The sequence below is a fragment of the Lynx rufus genome, unplaced genomic scaffold (assembly GCF_022079265.1).
Source record: "Lynx rufus isolate CCGP_SWC_20201006 ecotype Redwood Valley unplaced genomic scaffold, mLynRuf1.p SCAF_17, whole genome shotgun sequence".
NCBI classification, from domain to species: Eukaryota; Metazoa; Chordata; class Mammalia; order Carnivora; family Felidae; genus Lynx; species Lynx rufus.
Genome location: NW_025814831.1, coordinates 35,151,680 through 35,163,969, shown reverse-complemented (window position 1 = coordinate 35,163,969; position 12,290 = coordinate 35,151,680). Strand labels below are relative to the sequence as shown.

The 12,290-nt window shown below is 37.7% G+C and overlaps 1 protein-coding gene and 1 non-coding gene across 2 annotated transcripts in view; both read left to right on the top strand.

Annotated features, from left to right (window-relative positions):
- PALS1 (protein associated with LIN7 1, MAGUK p55 family member) overlaps positions 1-9,264 on the top strand; it is a 55,738-nt gene extending 46,474 nt beyond the window's left edge. Inside the window, exons 12-13 of the mRNA XM_047079483.1 lie at positions 727-837; positions 8,315-9,264. Coding sequence (XP_046935439.1) covers positions 727-837; positions 8,315-8,491 — 288 coding nt within the window. The 3' untranslated portion in view covers positions 8,492-9,264. The remainder of the gene's footprint in view (positions 1-726; positions 838-8,314) is intronic.
- LOC124512728 (U6 spliceosomal RNA) lies at positions 2,556-2,662 on the top strand. Its single transcript, XR_006962238.1, has one exon. It is a non-coding gene; the product is annotated as a U6 spliceosomal RNA (small nuclear RNA).
- Positions 9,265-12,290: the final 3,026 nt, after the last annotated feature.

Below are 12,290 nucleotides of genomic sequence, written 5' to 3'. Positions count from 1 at the left end.
CTCTCTGTCAAAAATAAATAAACATTAAAAACATTTTAAAGAAAGTATAAATGCTTTCACTAAATGCCTTCAGAATTCTTTAATGTTAAATTGGGTGAAAACATTTATCAAAGAACTTAGGGTAGTTAAAGCGTATTGTCTTAATAATGTTATCAGATAGAAAAAGCATGTTCCTGTAATCCCTGTTTAGACAGTGTGCTTCAGTTGAGGAACACACAGTCATGCAGTGGCAAAGGCAGGGTGAAAACCACAATCTCCTAATTCAGTCTGCTTTTTCTTGGGTGTACTTTTCCAGAACTTCTTTTTATATATGTGTGTGAAATTTTTCTTTATATTCTGCTTGTATTTAGATCCCAGCACCCAATAACATTACTGCTTATTTCTACTTCCTCCAAAATGGAATTTGAATATGGTTATTTATAATCTTTATGTGATCTTATTAGAGGATATTTTAGCATCACATAGTTGTATACCTTCAGTGTCATTTTTATTTCATTATATAAACAGGGCAAGCTAATTTGTGTGTGTGTGTTGCATAGGTACATAATATATTCTTACAGTGAATGGTAGGATCTTAAAATATTGTGAATTGTTACAAAGATGTTTGGAAACATTCATAGGCAATGTTTTTTTTTTTTTTTAAATGATATTATTTGAAGTATATTACTGGGAAGCAAATAAATGATGAAAATTATTATAAAGATCCAAAATATTTTTTTTTAATAGTCATTGAAGACTCTCCGGAATTCAGACTTGAAACCTTATATTATCTTCATTGCACCCCCTTCACAAGAGAGACTTCGTGCATTATTGGCCAAGGAAGGCAAGAATCCAAAGGTAATAATGTTGTACTGTTCCACTGAAAGTAAACATGAAAGAGTCATGACCTAATATGTCACAAGTGCTTAAAAGCTACATCGGCTTGAGCTTTCAAACTGATTATTCTTTGAGCCCTGTCACTTTTCCCAAAATTTCTGTTGTTGCTTCTGGCTGGACTGTGACAGCTCTCCAAAGCAGGGACTTCCCTTGTTGTTCCCCACACAGTCTCTATTGTTATCCCAAATGTGTGGTTACTCTTGGTATTCCTTAACCTTCTTTACATGGGTCCCTGTTATTTCCAATAGAGATTATGTGACCTCCCTGCTTTCTACCCCCAAAGAAAAAAGTTCTCAGCAGATTCTTAGGGATTACCCACTTTTCTTTGTTAGATACTCTGTATATGTGGGGAGCCGACTTGGGTGCTCTTGATTTTCTCTTCTTTTTTCTCTTTTTTCTCATTGAAATTTATGTTCTATTTGCCTTCCCCCTTTGGTCTTCTCAAATGACCTGAAATGGAAAAATTTTTTTTAATTATTTTAGATGCTGGACATGGTTGAGGTAGTTCACATTTTACTAAACATTGTTAGTAACAAAACTATACTGATGTACTTAATCAGAAAGCATTGACTTTGTTTAAATATGTGAAATGAAAACTGTCAAGTGACTTACTATATCAAAGTAACAAGTACTTTCCCTTGTTTTTTGCTGATTTTTAAAAAAAAATTTTTCTAATTTTTTATTTTTTAATGTTTATTTCTGAGAGAAAGTGAGCGAGCATGAGGGTGGAGGGGCAGAGAGAGACAGGGATACAGAATCATCAGCCAGCAAATAGGAAAAGGCCCCACGCTGTCAGCACAGAGCCTGACACAGGGCTCAAACCCACAAGTTGTGTGAGATCATGACCTCAGCTGAAACCAAGAGTTGGATGCTTAACCAGCTGAGCCACCCAGGCACTCCCCACCCCCCGCTTTTTTTTTAATGCTTATTTTTGAGAGAGAGGGTGTGTGAGTGGGGGAGGGACAAAAAGAAAGGGGACAGAGGATCCAAAGCGGGCTCTGTGCTGACAGTAGAGAGCCTGATGGGGGGCTCAAACTCAGGGAACCATGAGATCATGACCTGAGCCAAAGTCAAATGCTCTACTGATGAGCCACTCAGATGCCCCAAATATCTTAAATATTTCTGTTTTACAGAGGAATCATTTAGTCTCCTCATTTCATTTGTTCTAAATCTCCTTAAAAACCATAAACAGGGTGCCTGGGTGGCTCAGTCGTTAAGCATATGACTTGAGCTCAGGTCATGATCTCATAGTTGGTGAGTGCGAGTCCCATGTCAGATGAGCTTGTGTCCTGCTTCAGGTAAAAAACACAAGCCGCTGGCGAGCCCGGCTTCTCTCTCTTTCTCTCTGTCTCTCTCTCTCTCTCTGCTCTTCACTCACTTGTGCCCTCTCTCAAAAAACAAACAGGGACGCCTGGGTGGCTCAGTCGGTTGAGCGTCCGACTTAGCTCGGGTCACGATCTCGTGGTCCGCGAGTTCGAGCCCCGCGTAGGGCTCTGGGCTGATGGCTCAGAGCCTGGAGCCTGCTTCCGATTCTGTGTCTCTCTCTGCCCCTCCCCCGTTCATGCTGTGTCTCTCTCTGTCTCAAAAATAAATAAACGTTAAAAAAAAAAAATAAAAAAAAAAACCATAAACACACATCGTCACACTTTTGTATAATATCCTTAAAAGTCACTAAAAGCGTGCTCGCTTCGGCAGCACATATAGTAAAATTGGAACGATACAGAGAAGATTAGCATGGCCCCTGTGCAAGGATGACACGCAAATTCGTGAAGCATTCCATATTTTTTAGAACAAACTGAGGGTTGATGGGGGTTGGGAGGGTGGGGAGGGTGGTTGATGGGTATTGAGGAGGGCACCTTTTGGGATGAGCACTGGGTGTTGTATGGAAACCAATTTGACAATAAACTTCATATATTGAAAAAAAAAATTTTTTTAACATTTATTAAAAAAAAGTCATTAAAAGCATAACATCACTCCTTTCCTGATTCTTGGCTATACACCATAGCCACCAGCCCTCTTTCTTCCTCCCCAAGATAATATCTTTTCCCGTTCTCGGTCTGCTTATGTTTCTTATTCAATCTATATGTGAAGGTCATATTTTTCAGTGTCTTAGGCTATAGACAATCAAGGACTTTCTCATCCTACATGATGAGCGTAATTCTGGTTGCTTTCTTTAGGCAATCTGGTTAAAGTAGGCTATCTGGTTAAAGTAGTGTTTCACCCTTTTTTCAGTTTTTGCAACATAATTGTTAAGTTCATTAATTAATAGAGTCAAAGTATCTGATGTTCTTAGCACTTGGGATGATACCCAAAAAAATGAGACATGGTCACTGGCTGTTCTTGAGGGGGTCACAATAAAGAAAACAAAACTGATACTCTATGAAACTTAGTGCCCAGTAATTACTTTGGTAGACCAGAAGAAATACCATGGTTGCTTAAGGAAAAGGCTGGATATTAAGGACGAGAGTGGACTTCATCCTACTTGTTCAGCCTAATTTTTCAATTTTCTAATTTGCACACTTAACTTTTTTGTTAGTTTTTTCTTCTCCAAGGATTCAGTATTGTGCAAAGGGCTATCTGTATACCATTCCAGAACATGTTAGGCAACCTTCTTTGGGTTGGTGGTCTGGAGTGCTCTCATGGGATTATTTATCCTATTATTTATTTTGAATTAGCTATCCCAAATTGAGTAAGGTCTAGAATGATACCAATTATACATATTTTTAAATGAAGAACTTAATCAGGACCAAGATGTTTTACTAGTTTACAGTATGCTTGATTTTCTAATGAGAAATTTTTTTTTTTAATTTTTTTTTTTCAACGTTTATTTATTTTTGGGACAGAGAGAGACAGAGCATGAATGGGGGAGGGGCAGAGAGAGAGGGAGACACAGAATCGGAAACAGGCTCCAGGCTCTGAGCCATCAGCCCAGAGCCTGACGCGGGGCTCGAACTCCCGGACTTCGAGATCGTGACCTGGCTGAAGTCGGACGCTTAACCGACTGCGCCACCCAGGCGCCCCTCTAATGAGAAATTTCTAATTTTTAAAAATTAACTTTGTTGAAATTATTTTATATATTTTACCTGTATAATTCAGTGAGTTTTGGCAAAATGTATAGCTGTGTCACTGCCATGCCAGTCAAGATTTAGAACATTTTCATCACTTTAGAAAATTCTCTCCTGCTTCTTTATATAAATTAAAAATAAAAGAGTTTATTATTCTGAAAGAGAAGGGGTGGGAGAGAGACAGAATCCCAAGCAGGCTCCATGCTCAGCACAGAGCCCAATGTGGGGCTCCATCCCACAACCACGAGATTTTTACTTGAGCTACCCAGGTGCCCCCATGCTTCTCTGAAGTTAATACCCCTCCATTCTTCCCTAAGCAACCACTAATTTCCTTTCTGTGACTGTGGATTTGTCTGTTCTAGCAGTTCATTTAAGTGGAACCATAGTGTATATTTAAGTTTGCATCTGGCTTTTGATTAGCATAGTGTTACTGAGATTTATCAGTGTTGCATCTAACAGTTCATACCTACATATTGCTGAGTCGTATACCATGAGCTAAATATATCACAGTTGGTTCATTCATCAGTTAAAAACCATTTGGGTTGTTTCCAATTTTGAGCTGGTGGGATTAAAGCAGCTTGAAATATTCAGTCTTTTGGTGGACGTGGATGTTTTCGGGTTTTTTTTTGAATTGCTGGATCAAATGGTGAGTGTATATTTTAACTGTATAAAGTTGTAAAGCTGTTTTAAAACAGTTTGGTTCCACTTGCTCCCACTTTGGTTCCATTTGCTTCACATCTTACCAGCTTTCGCTTTTGTTGGTTTGTCAACAACTTTTGCCATTCTAATAAGTGTGAAGTATCATTAAGGTTTTCATTTGCATTTTCCTGATGACTAATGATAGTATTTTTTCATGTGGTTATTTAAGTATATTCTTTTGTGAAATGTCTTATTTTTTATTTTTATTTTTATTTTTCAACGTTCATTTTTGGGACAGAGAGAGACAGAGCATGAACAGGGGAGGGGCAGAGAGAGAGGGAGACACAGAATCGGAAACAGGCTCCAGGCTCTGAGCCATCAGCCCAGAGCCCTACGCGGGGCTCGAACTCACGGACCGTGAGATCGTGACCTGGCTGAAGTCGGACGCTTAACCGACTGTGCCACCCAGGCGCCCCATGTCTTATTTTTTAAAATGGTGGTTTTATTGAGTTGTAAATTTTTTTTTATATATTCTGGAAATATTTTCTCAAAATATTTTTAATTTTAAAGAAGCACTCTTTTTCATTTTTCTTTTAATGATTTTTGCATCTGTCTAAAAATATTTGCCTACTTCCAAGATTATAAAGATTTTATCCTATGTTTTCTTGTAATAGCTTTCTTGTATTTGGCTTTTACTCTTAGGTCTACAATCTCTAAAATGTCTTTGTTTTAGTATGAAGTAAGGATGGTGTTGGTTTGGTGGTTTTTGTTTTTATTATTTTTTTTAATCACGTGGATGTTCAGTTGCTCTAGCATCATTTCTTGAAAAAGACCGTCCTTTTTCCCATTGAATTCAATTGGCATGTTTTTAAAAAATCACCTGGCCAAATATATAGTGGAGAGTGGGGTAGGATTATTTCTGGACTCCATGCTGTATTTATGCTAATTACACACTGTCTTGATTACTGCAGTTTTATTTAGAAGTTTCAAAAAAGTCAGAAAAAGGAATGAAGTATTCCTACATGGTGCATCATGGATGAACCTCGAAAACATTATAAGTAAGAGAAGCCAGTCACAAAAGACTACATGTTGTATGATTACATTTTATGGCAAACCTGTAGGGACCTAAAGTAGATTAGTGGTTGCCTGGGGCTGGGGGTTGGGAGACAATGGAGAGTGGCTGCCTAGGGGTATGGGTTTTTTGGCTGGGGTGGGAGGATGATGAAAATATTCTAAAATTGTGCTGTTGAATGCAGAACTCTGTGACTATACTAAAAATGATTGAGTCATTCATTTTAAAATGGGTGAATTATAAATGAATTGTATCTCAAGAAAAGTGTTATCAAAAAAGAAAATCCCAGATGTTTCTGTGAAATTGAAAAGATGATTTCAGGGGCACCTGGGTGGCTCAGTTGGTTAAGCATCCGACTTTGGCTCAAGTCATGATCTCACGGTTCGTGGGTTCAAACCCTGAATGGGCTCTGTGCTGACAGCTCAGAGCCTAGAGCCTGCTTCAGATTCTGTGTCTTCCTCTTTCTCTGCCCTTCTCCTGCTCACACTATCTCTCTCAAAAATAAACATGAAAAAAAAATTTTTCTGAAAAGATGACTTTAAAGTTTATATGGAAATTAAAAAGAATAACCAAACACTTTAGAAAAAGAACAGAGTCAGAGGCCTTTTGTCTTTGTTAATTTTCTTTATTGTCGGTCTCTCATTTCATTAACTTATACTTACTTTGGCTTTAATTTGCACTTGCTCTAGTTTCCTGAAGAAAACTTAGATTTTAAAATCTTTCTTTTCTAATAGGCAGTTATAAATCCCTTTAAGCAGTTCCTTAATGGCATCCTACAAATTTTGAGGTAATTTTTCCATTATCATCTTGTCAGAAATACTAATTCCCTTTGTCCTTTTCTTTAATACATGGGTTATTTAGAAGAATGTAATTTTCACCAATTTGGAGATTTAAAAAAATACTTTATTGATTTGTAATTCCATTATGGTCCAAGAACATTGTAGCCTTTCAAAAATGTTTGAGCCTTATTTTTATGACCCAACATCAGTTCTGTGTGCATGTTCCATAAATGTAATGGTTAGAATGTATAGAGGGTGGTGTATCTGATTGCCTTTTTATTCCACTTATGTTTTATCTCCTTTGGTATTTCTAGTAGTGCTTTTTGTCACTCATACGATAGAAGTATTGAGCAAAAACAAGTCCACATGGACCACTCAGGAAAGTGATGGTGTTCCTCCCTGGATGCAGAATGTAAATAATCAGTTAATCTGATTGTACTCTGAATTCCTGCTAGAATGGGGGTCTGAGAGGGCTAAACTCCTATGCCAGTTTTTTCAGTCCAAAACTTTTTGAGCAAAAACATTTTGTTTCATCTTAGTTATAAATTGTTATTTGAAAAATAAGAGGAAATTAAAAGTACCAAATGGTAGATGCCATTTTGGCAAAGGACAAAATAATGTCTTAAATTTGATAAAGAAGAAAAAGATGGATTGTTCATGTGAATCTTCGTAAGATGTAGGGTTTTACATTTCAGCTCTAGCACCACAAAATTTAGATTGTTTTGAGTTCTGGAATGTTCTTTCAATAATACTGAGATTTGAGTAGAATAAATTTTAGCAAGAATGTTACAGTGTATTTAGTTATCATGGTGTAGTAGAATCCCCTAGGAAACAAAGGATTCTGTGTACCACAGCCAGATGCACAACATTCCAGAATGAAAATTAGCCACACAAGAAACTGCTGCAGGACAAGCCAGAGCTGTCATATTTTTAATAGGTTTTCCTACTGTTACAGAAGTTCAACCAGTTGAATGATAGAAGTTGTTTTGCATTGAGTGTCCAATATAGTATTGGTGTGTCTTTTATATCTGAGACATTTGGACTTGAGTTTAATTAGTTCTCTTCATTGACAAGGGGTGATCTGGGTGCTGTTTTACTTTCTTGAACACATGTGCCTGGTAATCCAGAGGATTCTGAAGAAGTTTTGCACCTAGCTTTATCTCTAAGGCTCATCTATATGAAACAGCTGTTTCCTTTACCCAGCATTTTAAAGTAGCCTACTCTGTATCATTTCTGAAACTCTTCTTAGGATACTTCTTTTGCATCTTTAAAGACCTCCTTTGTGTACTGAAAATAGAGAAGCAGTTTAAAGGCAAGTAAACATTTATTAGATTATTAAATCTTGGGTTGACCAGTGTTTTCATAGAAAGATATCCACTCTGTTGATCCTTTTCTTTTCCCTTGATGTTTATTTACCCTGCCGAACAGATATAAAGGGCAGTGGCTCTTTATAAAGCCAAGAGTAGATGGCATTTTGGGTCCTACCACCCTTGCTTCAACTGGAAGGGTTCACTCTGTATTACAAAAGATGTTATTTTTTAGGGAAAGTTTATAATGCCCTAAAATGCTTGAAAAGGAAGGTCTGTAGGGAATTCAAAGTAACAGTCTTTGCTCTTGAAGCCTCTAGTCTAGTGGGTAAGACAGAAATATTTGAAAACCTGAGTAACAGTACAGATTATGTTGCGTTCCAAATAATTCAGTATGAGTCCTAATTGACGCCAGAGCAAAGGAAATCAGAGGCCAAGACAGGGTTGAGGAGGAGCTCCTGAAGTTGCATATATTGAGACAGCAGGCAATATAAGGTCGTTTTTTGTTCTTGAGTCATCTCTGACTCATCGTCTATTTTGTTAACGGAATTACCTGTTTTTGTCTTCTTTTTATAGCCTGAAGAATTGAGAGAAATCATCGAGAAGACTAGAGAGATGGAGCAGAACAATGGGCACTACTTTGACACGGCAATTGTGAATTCAGATCTTGATAAAGCCTATCAAGAATTGCTTAGGTTAATTAACAAACTCGATACTGAACCTCAGTGGGTGCCATCCACTTGGCTCAGGTGAGGGAAACATCCGTTCTGTGGTGTGATTGGACCTGATCTGGCAGCCTACCACTAGGAAGATAGCCTTGATACTTCAGCAAGACCCTGAGTACAGGTGGAAGGCCAAATAAGCTATTCTTTGATCTCAAACTAGGGAGAAGAAAATCCCCTTAGGCAATTTGTTCATAGCGGTTATTATTCTGTATACATGGCTTCAGAGGTTCTTGGCTCCTTTGGGGATTCTAAATGGAAGCTTTCAACAGACCAGTTCCATTTTATCCATGTAAAAACTTTAATTCTGTTTTCACCTAACTAAATCTTTTCTGCCTGGCCCTAGTTCCATGAAAAACTTGTGGGACTATACCCAACAGGCCATATCTCGCATAGTTATAAATATTGATGCTATTTAACAGTTAAAGGACTTTGTGGGAATTGGGGGGATGGGGACTGTGCTTCTGTGCACTAGGCAAGACAGTATTTGGTTAGAAGGCTGGTTTTGTCATCAGAAATCGTTTCCTGGGGATTCCTAGCTGGCTCAGTTGGTGGAGCATGAAACTGTTGATCTCTGGAGCACCACACTGGGTGTAGAGATACTTTAAAAAATGTGTTTTCCTGAAAAGTAAGAAAAATGGTGCCACTTTGGTCTCAAGCTACTCTGTTAGGCTTGAATTCATTTGTGTGTCTTTTAATTCTTAAAACATTCCGTTAGAAACACCAGTTTTTTTAGCTACTTTGTGGATCAGATTTCACTGCACATTCAACAGATTCTGATCTAGTTAAACTTACACAGCATATGCTGATCTTTTTAAAACTGTCACAACTGATTCTATAACCTTGCTTTCTTTAATCTGTATAGTACAATAGAATGTATAAGTTACACTTATGAATGGCAGATGGTCATAAACTGTTGATCGTTTCTTCCTCATGATGCAAGTAGTTTTTCATATACATGAGAAGACAGCACATTCGACAGTTTTTGCATTTTTATATATGAGCACAGTAGAATTTGAGGACTATGCCATATAGGTAATAAACTGGAATTCTGTGATGAATATAGCTGCTGTACTGTATACTGATATTTAATAGATTGACAAATGGTTATTGATAACACTCATTCAGCATTGGAATAAAATTATATCCAAGGGGAAATGCTAGAACAATTGACTTTGAGATCACAAGGAAAGGATGACCTGAAAGTCATTTGAACATTGTAGGAAAAGAACTGGGGGGGGGGGGGGGGGTTAAGCATATAGAAACAGGTTTTTATCCTATCACGGTCTGCCTCTTATGACCAGAATGCAGCAGCTTGCTACACCATAAATGTTTAAGCTAATGGGATTTTCATACTATCTCTATAGCTGTAGCTTTAAATTTTAGCTTCTGTAATTGGCATGGAAAGTTATTTTGTAGTCTTTTCAAGCCTTTAGGGATGGTGTGATGTGTGTCAAATGACCTCAAATGTGAATGTCTTGATTTTATTTTTATGATGACTTTAGCTACAGCATTTCCTGTTCCCAAAGCTAAACACTGGAATAACATGGAGTTGTCACTTAATTTAACATAAGCAATTGTTTTTAAGGTGTTTTTCTTGGTGTCGTGTATGTATTTGATTTCTGTGTAATTTTATTTGAACAAATGTAGATAGTTTATGTTGCCGTTCTCTGTTCAAATTTGCATGGCCTTGAAGTTGGCTGCAATGTGTCTTATGTGGAAATTCTTCCTAAGGAAAGGTTATCTTGAAAGTAACATTCCTGGGTTAAGGGAAGGAATGCCACACATACTATTTTTCAGGTCTGAAACACTCCAGCTTCGGGCAGTGAAAACCAAGGAATATTAGCACTTAACTCTTCAGTTCTCCAGTTTACCTTTCATTCCTTAGGCGAAAGTAGTCTATGGTAGACAGTGGAGTTTTTTGAGCTGCTTTTCATAAGATTGTTTTCAGCCCTAGCATCTAAAATGGTGGCAGTTTAAGTAGCTCTTGTGCCAGTTCTTAAGCCTGCAGGCTTTAAAAGCAAATCTCCTACCAAGGCACATGCCATGTCAAAGTATACTTTTTGAGGGTCAGTGAAGTCCTATAGATCTCATTAGCACTGGTAGAGGGATAGAAATGTTCACATCCCAAACTTTTTTCAGTCCCAGTAACATGGATGTATTGTGTTGATATTCAACACAGCATCCCCCTACACAAAGTGAAAACTTAGTTGTTTTTGACTTCCTTAAAAAAGAAAAAACAAAAAACCTTGCTATACACCCAGTTGTCCAACTGCTCTGGCCACAGTTCATTTCCTGTCCCTTGTGGTTCTGATTGGCGACTCCAGTGTGGGAGAGGTCTTATCCACTTATAGAATGGTATCAATAGCTACAAAAATGCATATTAGTTCAAATAAGGAAATCTCTTCCTTTGCTAAATTTTCATAAGTCACAACAACTGGAAAGGAAAACAGTACTTAACACTAATTCAGATTTGCTTTATATGAAAAATGTAATGTCTGGATTTTTTTTCCTTATGGCCTAAGGAATATTGATAAGGAATAATTTGAATGTAATTTTCTGAATGTGTATGGAAAATATAAACCAGGGATTTAGCCTTAATAAAAGGTAACCATTCTTGACATCTATTGTTAATCCTCCTTTGTACTCTTATCTTGTATCTGCACTCTTATTTTGAGTTGTCCTACTGCACACTGTCTTGTAAAAACAAAAGTAAAATTATATTTCAAATAAAACCATTGAGTAAGTTGTGTTTATGTCCACTATTCAAGGTTTCAACTCGTAACCACCCTGTCTTCAACTTTTTGCCATAAAGTTCACTCACTGGATTCTCTGGGTGAAACGTCAAATACCTTTTCGTGTATTCTTAATGGCGGGGGAGTGCCCCCTATTGGTACAGACGTAGGTTCTGTCTCCTGGTTTTAAAAAATTAAAGATAGCTTAACATTGTGAACTTAATCACATTAATAGGCAAATTCCACTTCTATGCAGCCAAGGATTGTAGGACATGGTTAACTCCCACCCTAGCCTCAAGTAGACTACATTCACTTCTCCCTTTTCTACTCTACCTCTCTAGATCTCCCAGAGGAAGCAAATCATACCAACAAAAAGTGTCACACATATACATACCTGCTACCCAGCTGGCTTTCCATTCTTGATCATTCCCTTCCCCTATGGATCACATCACCCCACACAAACTGTTCACAATTTCTAGTTGATCAGTATGCTAAAACTATAAAGTCATCTGAAGTTGTGTAGGGAGTTTGGCCAAGGCCAATAAAAAATGGAGTTTTAAGAAGCCATGGGAAAAATCTAGGTTTTTCTCTGGCCTCAGTGCTTTAAGGTGAACACTAATTTTACCTAAATGAAAAACTTAAGTAACCTGGCTTTCTATAAGTACACTTCAAGCTAACTTTTGCCTCCTAGAGAGGCAGTACATACTGCTTAAGAACCAATGCCTCCATGCCAGCTCTGCTATTTGACCTGACAAAGCTTCAGTTTTCTCATCTGCAAAATGGAGAGGACAGGATTTACACCTTACTCCAATAGTGGGAGGATTAAATGTAAGCAGGTCAAGGTTACCTATTTTCAAAGCTCAGGAACTCACTCACTGGTTTTCCAATCATTATCAAAGTTACTTACAGAATAAAAGCTCAGATTCAATGTAACAGGATTTCCTAAAACTCAGCTCCTCCAGCGCAAGCCTTGTGTCTTACCTTTACCCAAAGTTTTAAATCTAGGGGAGGCAAAAAAGGATAGAGGTTAAAGGTATCAAAACACTAAGGGCTGACTGCCTAGATTCACTACTTCTAGCTTTTTGGCCTAGGACC